Here is a 23,095-nt window from a genome sequence, read left to right as displayed (position 1 = left end):
TTCTCGTCTACGTTAATACCTTAGGGATTTACACAAAGTTATTTTCGACAAAGTAATGTGATTTGACTAGAGGCTCATTTAGAGTACAACAGCATTGGGACGTTTAACCACATGTATCACTCCGCTTTACATGTGTTATTAACCGCTAATTAGCGTTACATTAACGGTCGTTAGCTATCTTATATTGTAACAAACTTTGCAAAGATGAATACATTTGTTCAACATGCTCAACGGCACATGTTTTAAACTACACGGTGAACGTAACCACTGTAAAGATGAAGACATCATGTAAGTCATTATACAACAGTTAGTTCTGACCAAGTGATTTGATTGGGCGAGAGTTTTTCATGAATGCTGATATAGAGTACAACAGCACTGGGACTTTTAACTACATCTATCACTCCGATTCACAGGTGTTCTATTAACCAATCAGCGTTATATTAACGGTTGTTATTTATCTTAGATTGTAACAAACTGCAAAGATTAATATATTTCCAGAGATAACATTTGAATTAAATGATGTATGGTTGTCAGAAGATGATGAAGGGAAGGATGGAAGCCTGGATACTTAGGCGCACTCCTGAGGTAACGAGTAGACAAAGTAGCAAGCTATCGTGCACTGTGTAGGTCAGGAAAATGTTTATGTGTTGCTTGGCAACAGTCCATTACGAGTCCAGTTGCGGAACTATTTGTGTTGGCATTACCAAATAAATGATGAAATTAACAAATCATATAATCTGTCGTTGCTTATCTAACTAATATGACGCTCGTAGAACGGTTGTATAAAAGCAGTATCACAGTCTGATATTTATTACAACATCACTCCCTGTCGTGTGATACTGCTTAATTGAAGAAGTGGAATATGTTCCACTACCAGTTTATACAACCGAAGAAGAATGAAGCAATTTGAGAGAGTACCGTCTTGTACTTCCTTCTTCGCTTTAAATCCGTGACTCAGACCCAAGAGAACCGCTACAATCACAGCTGGATAGCTTTATAAAAACCATCAGGTCGGTGTGTCATTTATCTTAACACGAATAGTAATTTTTTTTCCCGAGCATTTAGAAACTCGTACCTGTTTCTTATTGCGCTTGCGTACTGCGACACTATCATAACCGCTCAGTAACCAGGACATACGGCTGTAATATGTTAAATTATTTGTTATTATTTGAGCGGCAATAGGAGCTGATGGGAATAACTCAATCGCTTAATCAAATTAAAAACAAAACGATTTTTAATGCTCCTGTTAGTGCGCAAGTGCGGGATTTTCGGAATTATTAACAAAGATTGTCTGTTGTCCTCAATCGGAGTCACTCGGTAGTTACAAAACGTGCCCTCCATAGAATAGAATAGTTTCTCAGACTTCGAGCTCACATTTCTACAGCAGGTTTTAGTCTAATTCATCTAAGGTGCCATTCATAGATGAAGAAATTTTTATTCTGAGTTACTTATTACTTATTTACAGTGTGTAAACATGAAGTTACTTACGCTTGCACAAGGGGCGGGGCTTCTCCTCTCCGCGGTTCCTCTTATTTCATCTGCCACTCATCCCTCCTGTCATTTCTCCTATCTTTGGCCGAGTCAGCCGGTTGGACTGGACGTCAAACGGGCGGTGCGAGACTCGTGTTTACATTTTTTTCACTTGCAGGCAGCTGACAGCGGGGAGGACAGGATACCGGAGCCGTGCATGAGCATCACGGGGAGGTGACTAAGGCAGGTACCCGCCGCCGGATAACGGTTAACGGTGACGGTGACGGTGCTGTTTCTCTGTCTATCAGTCTGACTTTGAAGGAGCTCTGTCTTTTTCCATTATCATCAGGTTGCAGACATGAGCGGAAGAGTAGGAGACCTCAGTCCTAAACAGGCTGAAGCACTGGAGCAGGTAAGTTTCGTAACAACATCAACAACTTCAACAATAATAATATTAATAAAAATAATAATAATAATAATAATAATGGCCGTTTTATAACGGAGTTTACTTGGGGTGATGCTGCTTTCACAGTTGCCTTATCTCACTGGACAGTTTCATTTTTATCACGTGGTTTGTTCAGAGTGATGCTCCAGTATTATCTGTGGTTGTGTAGCTGACAGCTTGTATGGTGACATTATCGTGCTTGATACTATGTCACCATACGATCTCTTCACCATAGTTCCCTTACTTGCTATCACTGTAACATCAACCACGCAAGCGACCCCTTTCTAGTGAGGTGTTTCTAAGGGCTTTCATATTGGTTGATAAATTATTATTGTTTACTAATGTTTTATAGATAGATAGCTAGATATCTAGATAGATACTTTATTTATTCCCTAGGGGAAATTCATGAATATATATAGATCAGTAATAATCCACTATCACTTTTGGTCTCTATAAGTGTCAGAATATAGTGAATAATGTGACAAAGGGAAGCATCATTCAGCATGTTTGGCATTTTCGCTTGAAAAAAGACTAAAATGAATTGATTTTCAAAATAGTTTAATTTTTTGTCAATTGATTAATACATTAAATGTTGCAGCACTGAACTGTCACCTGTTCTTAATAACGGCTTATTACTGATCTATAAAGCATTGGTCATTTTTTTTTACTTTATAATATAATTAGTAGTTTTAAACTCTTGGTCCAACAAAAACTTTGGTTTAATAGTTGTCAGACTGTTTTGCAGCCCTTGTGCATGAATGTCTGGATACTTAATTGGCCATGTAGTGCAATTTAAACCTAAAAGGTGTTGACTGTTTTTCTCTCCATGCAAAAAAAATGTTAACAGGCAAACATTGTTGAACATTGCCATTAAAGTGTGTAAAATAATTGGTCACAGAGTCACAAGTTAGTTAGTGAATCAGATGTGGTTATCTGAAATGAAAAGCTCCACAGTGATAATATAAACAGTGCCACACTGTATTTCCCAAAACTGCCTTTTATCTCCAGGCTCCATAACTATAACTGTAAAGATTGATTAAAGATTTCCCTGAATTCTCTTTCAAGTATTGAAATCCTCTTTGCTCATCATGTGCAACACATGTCAATCAAATGTCTGTTCCTCCCTCCCTTCCTCTGGCTGTAGTTTCGAGAGAGGATACAAGACATTCTTCCTCAACTTCCTGCACAGCATGACCACTTCCTGTTACGCTGGCTCAGAGGTGAGTTATAAAGATAAACAAAAAAAAAACAAGTAGCACCTGCTGCTTCTCCCTGACTGCATCTTGCAGCTCTCTCATCCCTCATCCCTCTCCTTTGTGGTAAATTTCTGATTTGATTTTCCCTGTAATCGTTCTCATGCATCCACAGGGAAAACCTATTGGCGTCACTGTACTTGTACGTTATGCAGATTATCACATGTACTTGATGCAACACGTGTAAACAGTCTGTTTAGAGCAGTTGAGAAAGAGACTCACATGGTTTTCAGCTCTGAACACGATGCTCAAACCACTGAAAAACCAAACCTGCTCTGAACTCTGAGGTTCTGCAGTCACTGGTAAAACAAACCAGGAAATCTTAAAAACTTTTCAAGCTCAATTTGTCTGATTTTCTTTGGTTAGGTAAGGATGACGTTGTGCAATTAGACTCTGGAGGAAATGGGAGGCAGTGATTAAAGGAGGCCTTGTTCTGATAAGTTCTGGAGCAGAGGTCTAGCACTCCATGTATCAATCTAATCCAGGGATAATCACATTAAAGGTGCACTACGGTGGACTGCAGCCCGTCTACCAGGAGACACTCAGCTGCCGTGTTTCTGTTGCTCTCCAGGGTTCAAGTTTCTTGGATTTTAATGACAGTGAGAAATTGTTTCATAACAAGAATTCAGAGTGAGGGAGTATTGTTCTCTGTAATTAGGCCTTATGAGATGACCATGGCAGCTGTGAAATGCTCGCTTTGCCTCTCAGAAAGGTTGGCGTCACAGCTCCGAACACGGACAGTGAGGCCCTGTTTGCACGCTCTGAATGATTCAAATTATGAATGTAAAGATGGCTGCCATTCAAGTAGCGGGAATAGCCTATTCATTGATCTATAGCAAACAGCCCGAAGTGGTGTACAGTGAGCAGTAATGATTGACCTTATAAAAATCTGGATCAAACCAAATGGTAGATAGTTTTGTTCCTCATATATACACATTTGTTTGCATTTGTTGTTTGTAATTTTACTCGAGCACATTTGACCTGAACATAAATGGTGACTCTCACACCTTTAATGTGAGGCTCTTTATATCGATGCGAGATGAACAGTTTTGCACTTTTTATGCACAGTCCTCCAGGAAGTTAAACATTTATACATTTAAATCAATTAATTCCAATAAGAAGTGCATACACTGAAAAGGTTGACCCCATCTACTTCCTACCATGTGTGCCCATAACACAGGGCACAAAGGGAAAGGGCTGTTTGATGGCAAAATTTGTTTTTCTCTGTGGCCATTTTTTTTAAAGTGGCTAAAACATGTTTTTGTGGATGGCCCTGGTCCTGGCTGCGTCTGTAAACTCAAAGGGTCCGAATCCACTGCAGGTAATACACTGACTATGTACAATTACCTCACACAAACCTGTGTCAAATAATCCAAACTATCACTTTAATATCAGGCTGAGCCGCTCACCACTCACATGAAGGCCTTTGAATGATCATCTCTTGGCTTTTCTATATATCAGACCTAATGGTTTCTAACAGCATTTTAATGAATGTGTGGGTTGACCAGGAAATGTTCTTCTCGGTTTACAGCTGTTTCTCTTGTACTGGATGTGAAGAGAAAAAAGCTGCAGTGTAACGAGTCAGTTAAACTGTGCATTGCCTCTCTGTCAAAGGATTTTTTATTTATACCATATTTATTTCTATATGTTTGAGTTTTCCAAAGATGGCAGCGCCTCTAACAGAGCAGCAGAAAACAAGAGGATATACTGTGTGAAAGACAGGGCACTGATACACAACCTAGGTGCCTTGAAGAATCTGAGCGGTTTGTTAAGTGCATCACTTCTTGTGCAGTAGGCTGCACAACGGATCCAGTTAGACTCTGCTTCTCTCGAATAACAGAAGACGGGTCTTGTACCAGAGGTCAACGACCCTCTTCCTCTTCTTCAACTAAACAAACACTTTCCAACTCTCACTCCAACCAGGAATACGTTTATCTTTAAAGAGCTCCACCTTGAGAGATAAGCAGCAGAACTCAACAGACACACTCATTCATTCTGTGAATGTCAGACGGTATATCAGATGCACTGGATGAAATGTTGTCTACGTTTTGTACCAGATTTCAGGGACAGGAAGCTTTGTGACAGAAATGTCTTCCTCCTTTTTTTTCTTCTTCTTTTTTTGACAGAATCTGTTGCCTCTTCCTCTGAGTTTATATTCTCTCCTAAGATGGAGATAATAATGAAATAAAAGGAATTTTAGCATGAAACTGAAATAAAATAAATTCATGATTTCTAATTAGTTCTTGAATATTCCTTTGTATTTTTCTACAATTATTACCTGCTGATTTGGGGACCACTTCTGTTCATTTTGTGTGTTTCTTATTCTCATTTATTTTCTTCATATTCTGTAATTTATTAGTTAGGTGTGTTTTCACCCACACTTGGAGTTGAGGGGAGGTCTGTGGCTTCTTCACCTCTCCTCTCACATCGGTTTTATTTCCATTGTTTGGTTTTATTCTGTTGTATATTGTGAGCAAATGAAAAAAAACTATTTTTCACCTGATCATTCAGTAACAAGATCTTTTTGTCACCCAAAATGCAAATGCTTTCCTCTTGAAGTTATTATTTTAAGTTTAAATTCATCTGAGGGTGTAAGAAGTTTGAAACTGGGGGCCGTCAGGGTGATCACAACAAGGTCACATAGTCCTTCCACGTTCCATTACACCTGGACCTGCAGTGTGTCAGATACTGATTCCTAGCTTGAAGGCAGTGTCATTAAATATTATAAGGTACTGAGCTGAGTGGGAGGTTCTCACACCAGCCATGAACTACGTTATAAACCTTTATCACAGCTTGATAACATTATCGGAAGTGGCAGGAGTGTCCGTTCACACCCATCATCCTCTTTGGGGTTATTGGAGACCAAAGCCGATCCAAACATGCATTAGTGGTTACTGAACTGAAATCAGAATAAACATCAATTTAAAATCTTATAGTGGTGAGAATAACACTTATTACTGATCCAAAATAACAGGCGGCCTAGTCTCCTGTCAGATCCCGCTTTGTGCTTTTGTAATTGTGGGTCACTCAGTGCAGACGAGGCTGCAGCTCAGGTGCCAGACTGGAGCTTTAGCTTCTGTTTAATCCACTGCTGGAGTAAGTTGTAAGTCTCACTCACTTCACAGCAACAGCGCTGTTGTGCTTTTCCACTGGACTGTCAGCTGCAGAGCTGTAATCACCTTACACGAGGTATTAGACAGTGTCTGCTGTGTTCTGGATGATTCATACTGACACAGTGGTTTTAATACTGTTAGAGAAGAGGAAGGGGGTGTGGGGGATGTTCTACGCATTTAGAGATGAAAAGAAAATTTTATAATTTAAGATTCTTTTATATTTGGGGCAAAACAATAGCCGAGTGGTTAGGGCACATACCATACAGGCAATTTGAGCCCTGAGCAGCAGGTCCCTGTATCGGCTCCTTTTGCTCCTTGGTTAAAAACCTGTTCACATTTCACATCACTTATGGACCACAGATCTCTGTGCTAATCATGTTGGCCTCCTTGTCTCTCTCCTTTCTGTCTTTCAGCCAGAAACTTCAATGTGCAGAAGTCAGAGGCCATGCTGCGAAAGGTAATAATGGTGGATTATCTGTTTTGCAGGATATAGTATAAAATGAAAGGCAGTACAAATTATGAACTGAATTGAAAGCGGAGGTAAAACCATAATGCCTCCTCTTTCAGTGACCAGTCTATACTGTGTGTGTGAGAGCGCAGTTACCTCCAGCACAGACTGTTCAGTCCATCAGCTCAGGAGTGGCTGCACATTAGAGAGGAGCAGTGTGATAACGTTTCGCTGTGGGGAAACTGAGTCATCACAGCAGCCTGAGGAGATAAGATAGAGGTAAAAGGGATTAAATGACTGCTTAAGATGACACAATAGGATTTACAGCCACCTAACTTAAAGCTGCATGAACTGATTTTTGTCCACTGGAGGGGGTGGACGAACACCACAACAAACTGACGGACACAAAGCCCGAACATACCGTCGACTTATCAACTTGTTTTGGTTAACCAGCTCGCTGCCACACAGCAATGGTCACATTCATTTAAACATGAGTAATGTTTTTACGCCCACCTCATGAAACGTCCAATATTCATTGTCCTTATGGCTCTGATTGGATCTCCACCAACTCCTGAGAAAGATATATGGATCTTTAAGGTGGTGAATAAAATATTCACAGTTCCTCCTCATTACCTGCCCATTTGATGAGCCTCTCTCCTGCAGGCTTTAATTTTTGTCCATCATTGTATGATGTTTTCAAACAGTCTTATATGCTGGTTGTGAGCAAGTTTCTATATGTCAGAAAAGCAAAAGCATTTTTGAGTACAAGGATAAGAACAAGCCGCTCCATTGATCCACATTGAAATTCAAAGATGTTGCTATGAATTGAATTTCAATTCATTTCTGTAGGTTCACAGAAAAAGTATTAAAACAGGGTCGTTGACATCATTCGGACCGACCAACAACAGGGAATGTGCCATAAAATCAAACAGTCAACAAATAGATGAGGCTAAAAAAGCTCAGTAGTGCTGTGGCGTTAGATGAGCGCTTGCTGTGAATTTGCCTTTCACATACTGTACATGTATACATGGACTCAGTGTTAATATAAACATATTGATTCATAACTTTCAGGTGACGTTAACAATGGCTGCATATAAAAAATAAATAACTATAATAATAAAAACGATAAAAAAAATGTATCTAGATATTTACTTTCAAAGATTGAAATATTCTAATAGATTCAAGAAAACAGAACAGTTACACGGTTCAGTATATTCATCATAGTTGTTACATTTTCTGTAGATGTATTGCACCAAAGCTTAAAAAGGTATATTATTTTTTTTGATATATAATATAATCTATTTAGAATAAAAAATACAAAGCTATAACTCCATAAATAGCCACACTGCCTATTTTAATCTATCAATAAGCCACACTATGTGGTGAATGCTAACATTAGCGCTGGAAAGTAGTGACATATTAACACTAACACTGCTGCTTTTCTAAATTGCCATATATTAGGCTACTTGTTAGAAAAAGCCTAAAAGTATGGTGGCACTGAGAGCTCAACTTAAGAAACTTAAGGAAACATATGCAAAAATTCTAAATGCTACACATGTGGCGGTCACATTGGTGAAGACGGTTTCTTCATTTGCTTGTGTTTTGTGTGTTTGCATGCATTTGCAGTGTGTTGAGCCCTCAGGGCCACCGCTTTTTATTCAGTTACCTGAGCCGCCTTTCAGCAATTTGGAATAGAGACAAAAACACAGGACAGTGTTTACAGTGACTGTAACTTACTTGTTTGGTTTATTTTCTGTCAGTTCTTAAATCTATTAATCAGGGTAAAAACAAACCTGTGAATTTATTTATCGAAATGGCCTGTGAGCCAGTCTGAAACATTTTTTTCCCTTTTGGTGCGTTTGTGATCGTGGGCATGTGTTCTCATGTATGTGTGTACCGTTGTGTGTACACAGCGGTACACAACTGATCCCCTTCCTGCTGACAGAGCAGGTTTTACATCATCTTCCTCCTGTCTAAAACCTCCTAAGCCACTTAATTCACTACCTTGTGCTTTGGTGGATCTGCTGCTGTACAAGCGTCATCATACTTCTGTGTTCACCACAAATTCATGAATCCTTTCATGAATAGTTTTGCTGAATTTGACATGCACTCATCTTCTCTTGCAGCATTTGGAGTTCAGGAAACAGATGAAAGTAGACACAATCATCACTGAGTGGCGTCCACCAGAGGTAAAAGAAATATATAAACAGTCACTTAGTATAGGTTCAGTCTACTTAAGACTAATTGTAAGGAATATTTTACTCAAATAAATCTATCATCTTGACAAATCCCAGTGGGTGGCTGATTAACCAGTTGTTTGACATTAAAGTTGGCTGCTGTTTGCAGGTGATAGAGAAGTATCTGTCAGGAGGGATGTGTGGCTTCGACCGTGAGGGCAGCCCCATCTGGTACGACGTGATCGGACCGGTGGACCCCAAAGGCCTCTTCCTGTCGGCCTCCAAACAAGACTTCATCAAGTCCAAGATCAGAGACTGTGAGATGCTGCAGAAGGAATGTAACCTCCAATCACAGAGGGTAAGAGTGGAGAGCACACAGAGGGTGAGGACAGAGATCCAGCAGCTCAAACCCTCCCAGAAAGTTTATTACATTTTGAATTCATTTAAATTTTAAAGTATTTTTCAGTATAAAACCATAACCAGGAAATAGTATCACACAGAGTAATCCCTCTCTTTGGCTCACAAACGTGCAATTTGTTTCTTTGTTCAGGCACGCTAGCGGCTAATGGATAGCTAGCTGTCTCTTGATCGGTCCATCCTCTTTTTAAGCTTACTGATTAATAACTTGATTGATCCCCTGACTTTTTCTTTAGTGCCGTCATCCTGTCAGTAATGTTGTGTCTGTTTGATACTTTGGTTTATGAAGAACTTCCTGAACAACTAATGAAATTCCCATCAGCCTCAGCTGCACTGTGTGTTTAGTGCTAATTAGCAAACATTAGCATGCATCCCTCCGTTTTCCCTAATGAAGTCAAATGAGACCTTAAAAGGTTTTTTGTTTTGTTTTTTTATTTTGTCTGGGAGAAAAATTGCCTCAAATATATTGCCTAAATTTAAATGTAACTATTCTAAACTTAGCATTAACACATCAGTATCTGTAATGCTTTTGCAAAGAGGTGCAAAAACACTTGTCACACCTGTTCAGGTCTTTTAGTATGACTTCTCATTTTCAAATTTGTGATTATGTTAAATTGCTATTTATTTGTCAAGTTTATTTTTCTATATGAAATTACATATAGCTGATTATCCCTTGTGTCTTCTTTTAGTGATGTTGTATTGATCCTGTCTTCTTGTTTACATTGTTTTTGTTTTAAATCACGTTTTCTTCTGTCAGATGGATGTGATGAATTCATCACTTGGTTACATTACATTTATTTAGCAAACACTTTCATACAAAGGGAATGGATTCGGGGGGAACCAAACTCGACCACCTGCACTAAAGCTGCTGGTATTTTTTTTTATCTTACAGGTTATTTTATAGTTTGACAGATTAAAATTCCCTGTCTTCCTCTCACTTTGTTCTCATCTAGCTGGGGAGGAATGTGGAGTCAATCACTATGATCTACGATGTTGAAGGTCTGGGTCTGAAACACTTATGGAAGCCTGCTATAGAAACATATGGAGAGGTATAGTGACACACACACACACATAAACACACAGTGTCGACACACACCTCACAAAACTAAGACGTGAAGCAGACTAATGAGTTGGTCTGCATCTTAAAATCTGTTCCTGTGCGTCACCAGATCCTCCAGATGTTTGAAGACAACTACCCAGAGGGTTTGAAGAGACTCTTTGTTATTAAGGGTACATTTTTCCTTCCATCCCGTCCTGCTTTTTCAAAGACAGAGTTTCGACTGTTGCTGGTTAACATTTGGGCAACACCTTTACTTATTTTTTTCTCCTGTAGCCCCCAAACTCTTTCCTGTGGCTTACAACCTCGTCAAGCACTTCCTGAGCGAGAACACAAGACAAAAGATCTACATTCTTGGGGGTGAGACACGCTTTCGTGTCATCGCGTCTTATTTTAGAGAACATTTCCTCCAAATACCCGGTTCGGATGAATATGAATGTGTGCTGTTTGCTCCTGTTTTGACAGCTAACTGGCAGGAGGTTTTACTGAAGTACATCGATGCAGAGGAGCTGCCGGTGATATACGGGGGCAAACTGACGGATCCTGATGGAGATCCTCGCTGTCGGACCAAGGTGAGTCAGTGATTCAGCGTCCTGCGCGCCTATGGGTGCTGTTTGTTTGGTGCAAAAGAGGGCTGACAGTTTGGAGGAGACCAGTATCCATGAGGAAACAGTTTGTTTATGAAGTAAGATATTTAATACAGTCATGTTAAATTAATAATAATCGACCACTGAGTGTTGATTATGTCAAATCTTGTTCGATATCTTGTTGAATTCTGTTTTTCAAAAAGTTTTCAAAGTGTCCTTGTGAAGCCTTGCACCAGTGGTTTTATTATCTTTAGCTGTTACATCACTTTTCAGCATGTGAGAAATGACTGTAGGTACACAAGAGAATAAATATTTGACGTCCTTAATCATAGACACTGAAATCCTGTTTGTGTCTGATTAACTGTAAAATCTGACCTGAAGCTGATCCAGATTTCAGCTTTTTAACTCTGTCCACATGACATTACATTATTTACTATATTTAGCTTTATGGAGTCGACAGAGCTCCACCTGGGTGGAGACTTCTCAGGTGCAGTAAGATGTATGCTCCCTAAGTGATATTTAGTCCTAAAATTATTTAAAGGAAAAGCACCAAAGTAATAATTTAAGTATATTCAAACGTATATTTACCCAATCCATCTGTTTATTCCTTTGAATGACATTGCTCAAATTTTTGTAATTATCTAATTGTACATATTATATTATATCTATATATCTATATATATTATAATGAATTTTTTTTCTTGTACTGTCCACTTTGCTGCTGTGACACTGCAAAATGTGTAGGACTAATAAAGGACTATCTTATCTTATCTTATCTTATCTTATCTTATCTTATCTTATCTTATCTTATCTTATCTAGAGTAATGATTGCTCTACAGACTGTAGATTAGCTGTTTTGAATGATATGAGGCAACAACAAGTGTTTCATGTTAACAGTCCTGCACTGGACACAAGTCTGGTCTGAACCAAAACTGATCAGCCCTCCTATAGAGTTTTTAAAAAAAAAAAAGAAAAAGTAATCAGACCTATAACTCAGAGCTGAAATAGTCGACTGTCCACTTGCTTTGCAGTAGTTTCTTATATGTTGACTCCTGCCCTGTAGTTTTCCTTCACTGGCTCGTATCCTGTGTTCAGTTTGGCAGCTTGCAGCTTTGCTTTACAGAGAGAGGCGCTGGCTTATACGCACACTGTGCATTTCAAATGTTGTGGGTTCACATTTGACTTGCAAACTATGTTTTATGTGAGTTTCCATCCCACCAGTTTTTCCTGTCACATCCATCCTGACTGCAAACAGTGGGCTGTTTTCTATAACACTGGACCATAAAATGTTGCCGACTTGAGGGACTAGATGTGTGAGAGGATCCTGTTACACGTGAATGAGCCAGTTTGATCACAGTGGGTCATTGACAATGGAAGGACTATTCTGGACAGGCTGTCTGTGGCAGAACAAATCAATACAGCTGTACACAGCTTTTTTCTGCTGTACATTTACCATATAACAAGGAAACGATGCAAAAAGGATGTCTTTTTTTTGGGGGGGGTTGCACTGTGAATGATAAACAGGTGATGAAAGAGGATATCTTCCTGTTTTTGCAGACAATCCACATTAACATACAGTAACTGCAACTCTGCCTCGCTGCATAGAGAGAACAAAGGGCCTCGGCACAAGAGATGCTGTCATAGTTTTGAGCATCTAGAGCAGAAAACAGCAGCTTGAGTAGTTCTGCGCTAATAGATAATACTCTAGATGAGTAAACTGACGTGTGTACTTCACTGTTTCTGTAGATAAATAATTGGGCCAAGGACTGATGAGCAACAGAAGGGGAGAAATTCATTTTCGGCCACATTCAGGATTCAAGGAAACTGTGATGCACAGCCTCAAAGTGTTTTCTTTTTTCTACCATTTTTTTATTTATTAATAAACTCTTTTTTTTTAGTTAGCTAGCTGTGTGTCCTTGACATTCTACTGTATTGTTTTGGTTAGGTTGTAGGAACTTTTCACTTTCTTGCCGAGAGTTGAAGGAGGAGATTGATACAACTCTCTGCAGGAAATATGAAGCTAAAACCAGGAGACAACTTCACTTAGTTACTGCACTCAGACAAGAAATAGTCCAGCACATAAATTTTTGTAAAACGTCAATGATTAATTTTTACACTTGTTTTTTTGTACAGATTAAACAAACAGGACATAAAGTGTTGATTATTGATCTTCAAAGGAGCTGGTGGGCATTTTTTGACAGAGCCAGGCTAGCTGTTACCCCCTGTTTCCAGTCTTAGTGCTAAGCTAAGCTAGCCTGCTGCTTGTTGTCAATCTTCCTTGCTAACTCTCCACCAGAAGAAGAATTAAACATCATTTACGGGCCTGAGAGAAACGATTTATTTGCAAATCACAGGAAACATTTTTTTGGAGTTGTTAATGTCTGTCCGATTTAAGTTGCAGGGATCTGTGCAGCAGGAAAGAACTTTTGAGCCTTATGTATCTTGTATATGAGGTCTTTCCTCACACTTTTACTTAATAATTTATGTCAAGAATCAGAAATCAGGAGATGCCTGATGAAGTGTTGCTCTCTAATGGAATATATAGTTTGATAATGTGTGTTTTTTTCTTTTAGTAATGCCTTTCTGTCTGTATCTTTTCCTTCTGTCGGTGGAAGTTTCCAAATAACGACTGATAAGTTTGAAAGGACGTTTTTGTAATATTTTTAGAGAAGTGGTTTCAGAAGAGTTTGACTTCCCTCATTATAATGCTCCCCTCCCAGAAACAAAACTTGCTGAGGCTTCCAAAACAGTACTGAACTTTCTGTTGAACTATTTAAAGTTTTCAAAAGGGACACAAGATGAGAGTTGTGTTAGTATAAACTCTGTCTGATAGGTTTTTATTCTATGTGAATAAACAGTGGAAAAGAGCCCTTGCTGTTTTTTGTTTTAATGTTTAATAAGACAGTTTTGTGAAAACTTACAAATGTTCATAGATCTATAATGGCACAGAATCACAGTAAGTGAAACTTTTGTCTTTCCCCCCTTGTTTCCTCTCCCTTCAGCCACTCACACATTTCATTTATCAGGTGTCTGACACCTGTATTTTGACTCTTTTTTTTGTGTCTCTGTTGCAGATAAATCACGTCGGCCCAGTTCCCTCCTCCTACTATGTGCGGGACCACGTTATGGTGGACTACGAGCAGTGCTTGACCGTCAGTCGAGGATCCTCCCAACAGCTGGACTACGAGATCTTGTTCCCGGGCTGCGTCCTCAGGTCAGTGGTAGCAATGGTGTTAAAAAGTTATTTAAGTCATGCTGGTGCTAAAACAGCTCTTTTATTAACTGATTAGTTGATTGGCCAAAAAGCAACTTCATCATAATGTTATAAAATATTTATATCATGGGTGTTTTATAAAGGTTATTAAACTGAAATCTCAGGCGACAAGATACATATATATATATATAATATATATATATATATTATAAATCAAATCCACAAAAAGACTTTAGACCATTGTTTCCTGTCCTGTCAGGTGGCAGTTTGCCAGTGAGGGGGCAGACATCGGCTTTGGGGTGTTTGTGAAGACTAAAAAGGGTGAATGGAAGAAGGCGGCTCAGATGCAGGAAGTTGTGCCCAGCCAGCGCTACAACGCCCACTTAGTGCCTGAAGACGGATCACTGACCTGCGAACGCCCCGGAGTCTGTGAGTCTGCTGCTCAATCGGCTTGAGTGAGGAGAAATGTTAACGATCGACGGTGTAAATAATCCATTCTGTTTGTCCTCCATAGATGTGCTCAGATTTGACAACACATACAGCTTCTTTCAGGCCAAGAGAATCAGCTTTACTGTTGAGGTGCTGCTCCCAGACCGCTTACAGCCCCCACAGACCAACGGAGGGTCCAGCAACCACATGCAAGCTGAGGGCAACAGCCAGTCATGAGCTTCCATGTTGTCACAGTAATGTTTAGCTGCGAGTAAGCACAGCCTGAGATACTTGATTTGACCGAGAAGCGCAACATGCTGCCAATACATACAAAAAAATAGTATATCTAAATGTTTAATGACCTAATTTATGTGGTGTCCATTTAGAAACATCTCCTCACAGAATCACCACTGAAACACATCTGTGAAACACACTGATATCCAAAACATAGATTCATGTTTTACCTACCTTTGCCAGGAGACACAAGAAATGAGAGACACTGGACACAGCTGGTCAGCTGGTAATAATCCTCCTACAGAGCAAAGGGATGACAAGCAGGTTAGCCGACAGTACATGAGCAAACTAAATGCTGTCAGGGTTCGTTATTAGTGAATGGATCCATGTTGTTTGGAGGCTTATTAACAAGTGAGCTGATTAACTTCCCTGCTAAATTCAAGTAGTGTTATTCTCCAGGTAGACTGTCATTGAAAAAGGCCACCAGCTGAATCATATTGGTATCACCAAAAATAAACATGGAGTGAAGTGTAAGACAAGCCACACCTACAGTATAACATGCAGCACAAGAATTAAGGAGTTTTAGTTTTAGATGTACAAAGGACAAAACATTTGAACATTTCCTCTGGTTTTTTTTTCTGTGTATTTGATGTTGGATCTTTCATGACAACAGAAGAGCAGTACAATTTATTTAGATGGTAACAGAATCCTAAGAAAACACACAGTATCTGCAATGAAAGGTCCCTGGGCAAATACTGCGAGTAAAGGAATTAGTGAAGATGTTTGACTTTTACAGCCAATAAGGTTTTGTCTTGTTATGAACTTGTGTCGCCTGTGACATCATTGCCATTTATATGTCAACATCTACTATACTAATGTTTCTCCCTTCATGTTGTAGCAGAATTATTGACAATAGATTGCCACACTGAACATCAAGTCATAAAGGAATCGTATGTAACGAGGTCACTGGCTCATTGGTTGTTCCTCTGATGAGCACATGAAGGCAAATATTTATTTTTCTTAATTTATTTCCAGAAAATTGATTAAAACAATATACAAACTATTTGAATATTAAAGCTTATGTGAGATTTTTATCAAGTTATCACTGATTGTTTAACTGATTGTTTAAAAAATATGCAGTATTCCTACATTTTATTCATGTCAAGTAATTTACAGTGGATGTGAATGAGAATATTGTATGTTACTCTCACTAGACAGTAACTGAATGTAAATGGATGAATGTTTCTCATTCATATATAGATTGTAATTGTACTGAGAGCCCCCCCCAAACAACCTGTCAAAATAGAAATCAAAAAGATCAATGATATAATAAAATAATTGCATTTAAAGTGAAGTGAAGTGAAGTGAAGTGGCAGATCTTCAGGTTCTAAACTTTGGCCAATACACTGGAAGAGGCAAGTCGTGCTCACACTGTGTGGACTGTATGAAAACTGTGTTGATACTGAACTTTTCTCTTATGAAGTTTTGCAACAACTGTAGAAAATAAAATCAATATTAGACAAACTTTAAAATGGCAGTTGAATGTGTTTTCCCCTCAAATTCGGCTTTGATCACTGTCAGAGTTGCTCTCACCCTGACTCTCCGCCAGAATCTTCTCCCCTGGTGGTTTGTAACTGATTATTTTCCTAATGCCAGAAAGTTCTTCCAGACGGCACAGACAGTGATAGTGTGAATGAGGCAGACTGGGGCTTATGATGGTGATTGTGGGGGGGGGGGGGGGGGGGGAGTATATATGGTCAGCCACGGCTCCAATCTCAGTGCAGGAGTCGCTGTTTTATTCTCTCCTGCTGCTAATGTCAAGATTTTAAGTAGTACAGAAGTCGTGAAGGGCAGAGTCCTCAGCTGCACATCTGTCTCAGCTGGTAGCAGAGGCTGATTTAGTGGATTAGCTTGTTTTATCTTCCACTGAAAGTTTTTAATCTTTTTGGCATTTCAATGTTAAGTTATTACTTGATAAAAAAAAATTTTTTTAATCATTTTGGGCTCACCGGAGGTCTAGAAAAGAAAAGAGTCAGTGGTGTTGGCTCAGAGTCGGCAGCAGATCTACATGTTTTATTGTCGCGTGACTGACGAGCTTCACAGTGAACGTTGTGCAATGTCCTGGTCAAAGAAGGTTTTTGTGAAATATTACTATAAAACATCTGCTCCTGTCTGAGCTGCATTTGTTCTTCCTGTCAAAGCTTTTTTAGTCCAAATGTAAAGTGTTGTTTTTATCTTGTGTGTTCGCTCCAGGAAGTTTTACAACAACACAAGCAAGTTGAGATCTGAATAAACAAGCTGATAAAAGTAGTTTCAGGAAAGTTTCATTGTGTCTGAAACCAAACATTTTAATAGTGTCAGGCCGAGACTCAAAGCAGGACTCAGATGCAGAGATATTAGAAAACCAAAGGCTTTTATTGAATTCACTGGAGACCTCAGACAGAGCGACAAACCAATGGCTATGAAAAAACTAGACACTAGACTCTGAATCTTAGGAACAAAAAAAAACACTCCAGGAGTAGGAAAAAGGTACTAATCAAAAGAAACAAACCGATAAACACAAAACGCTCCCTACGGAGGAAAAACCTAACTATATAAAAATAAACCAAAAAATAATCTACTCACGCTACTAATCGGAGGATCTAGAATAATAAATAACTGGGCTATATGAAATGAAAATCACTCTTAAACGAGGAAAAACAAAGATCTATGAAAACATGCTAAGGCAAGAATTACAAACAAAAAAAAAAATCACTCTTAACGAGGAAAAACAAAGGGCTATGAACTTTAACTGGGGGAAAATTTACAAACAAAAAAAATCACTCTTCTCGAGGTACATAAATCTTACTTTGGCGACTTCTATGGCTGTGGACATGGACAAAAGGCTCGGGTGCAGGACGAGAAGGAAGACACTCTGGCACAACACAAGGGGAACACAGACTATTTAAACACATGGAGGGAAATAGGGGACAGGTGGAAACACGTAGGGCAATCAGACTGAGACACATGAGGAAGGGCAAGTGACCTGAAACGAGAGGAGAATTACTTTTCAAAATAAAACAGGAAATGACAGGACAAAACAAACCCAGGACAAGACAACCTCACCACGGTGTGACAAATAGTTTGAATCTGAATGTGTCCAACAATATTTCCTCTTTCTCTGCTCAACAACTCTGTCTTTGACAAACTATTTTCATTGTCATGTTTATAAATTCAAACCATGTTTAAAATAAACAGCTGATGAAAATGATGTTTTTGAGAATCAAGACGAAAATATTAAACTCTACTTGACGTGGTTACAGCTCCATTTGCTGGTGACACAACAACATGGCAGCACTTCATCCTGGTGTGAATGATTAACTAATGACAGAGATGAAAGAAAGTGAAAGTAGATTTTGATATTGTCGATCAGAGCTGAGACACCATTACAGGGCGTCAGATCTCTGCTGGAAAACACACGTTTGGATTATTTTCAGGTGCAGAGACAGTGACTTGGTGAGTCTTGCTGTTGAAAGACAATTTACATACCAAGACAAATGGCTGAGAAAAGTTCTGTGCTTGAAAGCTTCTTGAGTTGCCACGTGTGTTCAGAGACTTTCAGAGATCCTGTAACTCTGAGCTGCAACCACAGATTCTGTTCAAGCTGCCTGAAGCTGCCTCCCAGCTGGAGGGGAAGCTCGGCCTGATTGTTGGAGGAGGAAACATGGGGCAGAGGAGATGGTCCTCCTCATCCAGGATCTCCACTTCACCCTGGACGTCTCTTTGCTGGATTCTCTCTGCATCCAGGACATATGGAGACACAGAGGAGCCACCTCAGCTGCATTCAGGACCCACCAGGCGCAGCTGTACACACAGACTGGTAGACTGACAAAGGGCGGCGTCAGCCTTCCAGGTTCCACCTTCACCAGTTCATCCCAGGTACATGTGTGTGTATCTCATAGCTTGTGATTAAGTATATTGTATATTATCATTTCATGCAAACATAGAATTCATTTTTGCTCCAAAACCTTTTTCCTCAAGCAAGTGCCAAGTACTTCCAAGCTCCTGGCAAAACCTGCCAGACAGAGCAGGAGGAATAGCGATTTGTCTTCCCTCCCAGATACAGGAGAGGCAGCACAGGTGACTGTTCAAGGCAGCGACGGGGAATAACACTTCCTGCCCTGGGAAGGAGAGTCTCTAGAGTTGAGATTCACTTCATATATCACAGTTTCCTCTAATTAATATCAGATCTATATTAACACACACTGCTCTCTGATTATCTTTCAGCTGTCTTCTTGGACTAAACTCGGGCCCTGCAAACTGGGCCAGTGTTAGCCGCCTGGTGGAGGCCGTTTGCAACTGGCTCTGCCGTCTTCACCCGGTGGCCACGTGGTCCAGAGGGGCCGTGAGGACTCGGTGGTCATTCATTCTTATTCTTCAGATTGAGGACTCAGTGGTAAGAGTTTGTAATAAAGTTATGTTGGTGTGTTGTAATCGGTACTTTGATTTATCTTTTAATGAAAGCTGAAAACAGTCTGTGTGTCCAGGTGCTGGCCAGACTCTCTCTTGAGCAGTGGGTCTGTCCTTGGCACAGGTGGGACAATGACAGACTCCTCCTCCTCTTCCTCCAAACGATGAACAGCCTTGCCCCTCATCCAGTGATGCTGGTCCTCCCCTCGCTTTTTTTTATCTTCATTTATAACTTTTGATTTATATGTTTATTATTAGTGCCACGGGTGCTCAGCTCCGAGGCACTCCTCTACAGCTAGAATAGCTGAGAGGAGTTCCTCGGAGCTGAGCAAGTTACCAAGCTACTGCTTCCTTCGTTGCTTTTTTTTTTGTTTTGTTAAAAGAGTGAATGAAGTTGTGACGGTCTCCGCTGAGACAGAGGAGAGGAGAAGCTACTAGCCCTCTCTCGCTGTCACTTTTAGTCGCGTTGCTCTCCTCCCCAGTAATGTTAAATTTAGCACAGAAAAAAACATAATAGTGGTAATTTAAATAGCGGTTCATGGGATTTATTAACCCTCAGGGGTCCCTCTGTCCTTTTTTGGACATTTTCTTCACTTTTCTTTTTTGATTTGCTGATCATTTTGGCTGTGTTACAGCTGAAGGTATGGATTTCTGCAAGAAAGTGTCTTTTTTTACATATTTTTAAAATCTAATGTCAGTTACTGTTACAGGTCTATTATACACTGGTAACACATTTTGTACCCTCTGGGTTTCCTCGCGTCCAAAAAAGGACACACAAAGAAAATGCTATAAAATCATCATATATCAATATTTTTTTCTGCTTTTTTTTGCATACATCTCTTAAACCACTTCAGTTCTGCTCAAACCTACCAAATGTTTATTAGTTTTCAGGATTTTAACCCTTTAAATGCCAGTTTGAAGACATGTTGCCTCTTGTTTTATTAAAAAAAACAACACAGAATATGAGCTATTTCCCACATAATACATGATGGAGGGATGTGACATTGTTTTATATCAGAGTCTTTTATATCAGACATTTCTCAAAACCAGAATATGATCAGGGTGACTTTTGAACACTGGAAATAAATCATGTACTCATCCCGGCAGTAGCCCCCGTTTATAGTTTATTACTATTATTTACCTGATGTCTCATGATGATCTCAGATCTCAGTGTTCCCTCTGTTTTAGCTCTGTGTTTGGTCTGTCATTGGTACAGGTGGGACAAGGACAGTCCTTTAACCTCTTCTGTTCATCCACCTCCTCTGCCTGGACTCCCTGTACCCAGGAACAGAGCCTACAGGAAGAGGAAGGCGTCCCGAAGCTGCTGTGGCAGAGCGGGGGCCGCTGCCTGGAGGAAAAACCCCTCCGGCTGCCGACATCATACATCTGCAGCAAGTGTGGACAACCCAGAAGGACTGACACTGACGACACTCACATTGCAGGGGTGTCACACTGTGTGACTGTTGGTGGAAAGACTGTGGAGGAGTGGAGGGAAGAGATGAAGAAAAGACAGGACAATGCTTTCTATCTTCATTTATAACTTTTAATTGACATTTATTATATTTGATTTGTTGCATTTGGAGTGGTGTTTGTGTCACCTGATGTCTCATGATGATGTCAGTCCAGTGTTCCCTCTCTTTTACTTCTGTGTTTGGTCTCCACCAGCTCCTGAGGGAAATCTGTCTCTTTAGCTGCTAATGCTCTGCTATGTTCAGCAGCTGCTCTCTGACTATATCTGTCTGCAGTTTGCTGCTGAGGAGGTAGTGGACAGTATATATTCTATTAAATTGTGTTGTACTCTATTATTGTTAAAAAAAATCTCAAGCTGACATGTCAGACTGGGTGGGTGGGTGGGGCAAGGGAGGAGAAAGCATAGGGGAGTTTAAAAAAGCACTGGGTGTGTACACCTGAGATCCCTTTGTTAGAGACCATGCTGCCACATCAGTAGGTCGCTGGAAACCAATGTCCTTTGTTTGATCTTATTTAATTTTTATTTCTTTCAAATTATGTTTACCTTCAATGAATCTTAATTTATGAGTTTATTTGACCTGAAAATTGTTGTAATTTAGAACAAGAAGTAGTGAAGTTGTATCCTGCATTTAATTATGTTCTTTGTTAACAGGATAAGCAATACCCTGGTTAATGTTTGAGATTCCTTTTTTTCCTTTGTATGCATTAAGAATGTAAGATGTTATAGTTACCGTTTCTTTATTATCTTTGTGGTATGTGTGGCAAGTTATTTACTTTTGTTTGTTGTACTGAAGAATCCATCCATCCATGCATCCTACCATCAGTTCCTTGCTGAATTTCCTGAACAAAATAAATGGTTAAATGTCTCGTGGTCCATGTCTTTAATGTGCACACCAGTCACCCTTGGTGACCTGAACGGTTTGATGACGATGAAAATGATGTGAATCATTGTGTGGCCTTCACAGTCACCAGTTCTCAACCCAATTTAACAACCACTGAAGCTGTTTTGGCTCAACACCTTACTACTACACTTTATCTTGGTTTTTTCTTTAATTTGTCAACTGTTTGGTTTATCATACATCACAGATGTTTTACTTGTCTACATTTATTAGGTTGCCACGTTATTTACAGACCCGGCACTGTTCCTCAGTCATTTTGGTTGGGTTAAGCTGTGCAACAACCCCTAAACCTTTTATGTTCCAATCATACATCGCACCGACCCCTTCACCTCTCCCCACCACATTTTATAAGTGAGAATGAACGGTAACCTGCACACAGCAAATGTGTGTGTGTGTGTGTGTGTGTGTGTGTGTGTGTGTGTGTGTGTGTGTGTGTGTGTGTGTGTGTGTGTGTGTGTGTGTGTGTGTGTGTGTGTGTGTGTGTGTGTGTGTGTGTGTGTGAGAATGAGCGACAGGCGCTTTATACATATATAGCTGTATAATAATGTTAACCCCTAGTAACAGATTAAGTAACCTTACTCAAATTAATAAATCAATAAACAGCTACATACAGGTATCATAATATTTTGTAAATAGTTTTTTGACAGTTATAATGCCTTACTATACTATGACATTTTTATGACGTTTTTGACGTTTTTATGCCTTATGACGCAATGACATTTTTTGACGCTTTTATTAACCACACCACCGGTGGTTTGGTGGGGCAATGGTTAAAGCTGTTGTCTCTCAGTCAGAAGGTCCTGGATGAGGATCCTGGACCTGGAGCCTTTCTGTATGGACATTGCATGTTCTACCTGTCAACTCTGTGCCTTACTACACTATAAAGATTTTATGCCTTGCCTTACTATAATATAGCAATAATAAAATTTTTCTGACATTTTTAATGCCTTACTTTACTGTTTTTATGATGTTTCATGCACCAACTCAATGTCCTTCCCTCAGGCTTACTATAATATGGCGTCTTTAGGAAATTTGTAATGGCTTACTACATTATGACGTTTTTTGAAGTTTTTATGCCTTAGCATTACTATGGCGTTATTTGACGCTTTTATATTTCAGTCCACAAGTGGTTTAGTAGACCAATGGTTAGAGCTGTTGCCTCTTGTCACACCGTGGTGAGGTTGTCTTGTCTTGGGTTTGTTTTGTCCTGTCATTTCCTGTTTTATTTTGAAAAGTAATTCTCCTCTCGTTTCAGGTCACTTGCCCTTCCTCATGTGTCTCAGTCTGATTGCCCTAAGTGTTTCCACCTGTCCCCTATTTCCCTCCATGTGTTTAAATAGTCTGTGTTCCCCTTGTCTTGTGCCAGAGTGTCTTCGTCCTTGTCCTGCACCAGAGCCTTGGTCCATGTCCACAGCCATAGTAATCGCCATAGT

At 39.7% G+C, this 23,095-nt stretch overlaps 1 protein-coding gene and 1 long non-coding RNA gene across 5 annotated transcripts; both read left to right on the top strand.

Annotated features, from left to right (window-relative positions):
• Positions 1 to 147: 147 nt before the first annotated feature.
• On the top strand, positions 148 to 16,376 carry LOC130169379 (SEC14-like protein 2). Of its 4 annotated transcripts, none has more exons than XM_056376082.1 (14): positions 148 to 288; positions 1,649 to 1,713; positions 1,820 to 1,882; positions 3,060 to 3,135; positions 6,695 to 6,738; positions 8,856 to 8,918; positions 9,076 to 9,264; positions 10,277 to 10,372; positions 10,493 to 10,553; positions 10,657 to 10,740; positions 10,846 to 10,952; positions 14,042 to 14,181; positions 14,441 to 14,610; positions 14,696 to 16,376. In XM_056376082.1, the coding sequence occupies exons 3-14, from the start codon at positions 1,829 to 1,831 to the stop codon at positions 14,845 to 14,847; spliced, it is 1,236 nt and encodes a 411-aa protein (XP_056232057.1). In that variant the 5' UTR covers positions 148 to 288; positions 1,649 to 1,713; positions 1,820 to 1,828; the 3' UTR covers positions 14,848 to 16,376. The 4 variants fall into 4 exon arrangements, with proteins under 4 accessions (XP_056232057.1, XP_056232056.1, XP_056232058.1 ...); XM_056376081.1 differs by lacking the exon at positions 148 to 288 and adding an exon at positions 947 to 1,010; XM_056376083.1 differs by lacking the exon at positions 148 to 288 and having other exon boundaries at positions 1,555 to 1,717.
• Positions 16,377 to 18,278: 1,902 nt separating this feature from the next.
• On the top strand, positions 18,279 to 21,629 carry LOC130169858 (uncharacterized). The gene is made up of 3 exons (XR_008827898.1): positions 18,279 to 18,762; positions 19,111 to 19,279; positions 20,510 to 21,629. It is a non-coding gene; the product is annotated as an uncharacterized LOC130169858 (long non-coding RNA).
• Positions 21,630 to 23,095: the final 1,466 nt, after the last annotated feature.

The sequence above is a fragment of the Seriola aureovittata genome, chromosome 5, assembly GCF_021018895.1.
Source record: "Seriola aureovittata isolate HTS-2021-v1 ecotype China chromosome 5, ASM2101889v1, whole genome shotgun sequence".
In the NCBI taxonomy this organism is placed as follows: domain Eukaryota; kingdom Metazoa; phylum Chordata; class Actinopteri; order Carangiformes; family Carangidae; genus Seriola; species Seriola aureovittata.
This window is presented reverse-complemented; position numbering and strand designations above follow the sequence as displayed.

What these genes read in the sequence shown, in the direction of transcription:
- LOC130169379 (XM_056376082.1), top strand. Translation starts at nt 1,829, where the DNA reads ATGAGCGGAAGAGTAGGAGACCTCAGTCCTAAACAGGCTGAAGCACTG. An exon ending in GAGACTCTTTGTTATTAAGG is followed by an intron (nt 10,554 to 10,656) that starts GTACATTTTTCC and finishes TTTCTCCTGTAG; the next exon opens with CCCCCAAACTCTTTCCTGTG. An exon ending in CTGCGAACGCCCCGGAGTCT is followed by an intron (nt 14,611 to 14,695) that starts GTGAGTCTGCTG and finishes TGTCCTCCATAG; the next exon opens with ATGTGCTCAGATTTGACAAC.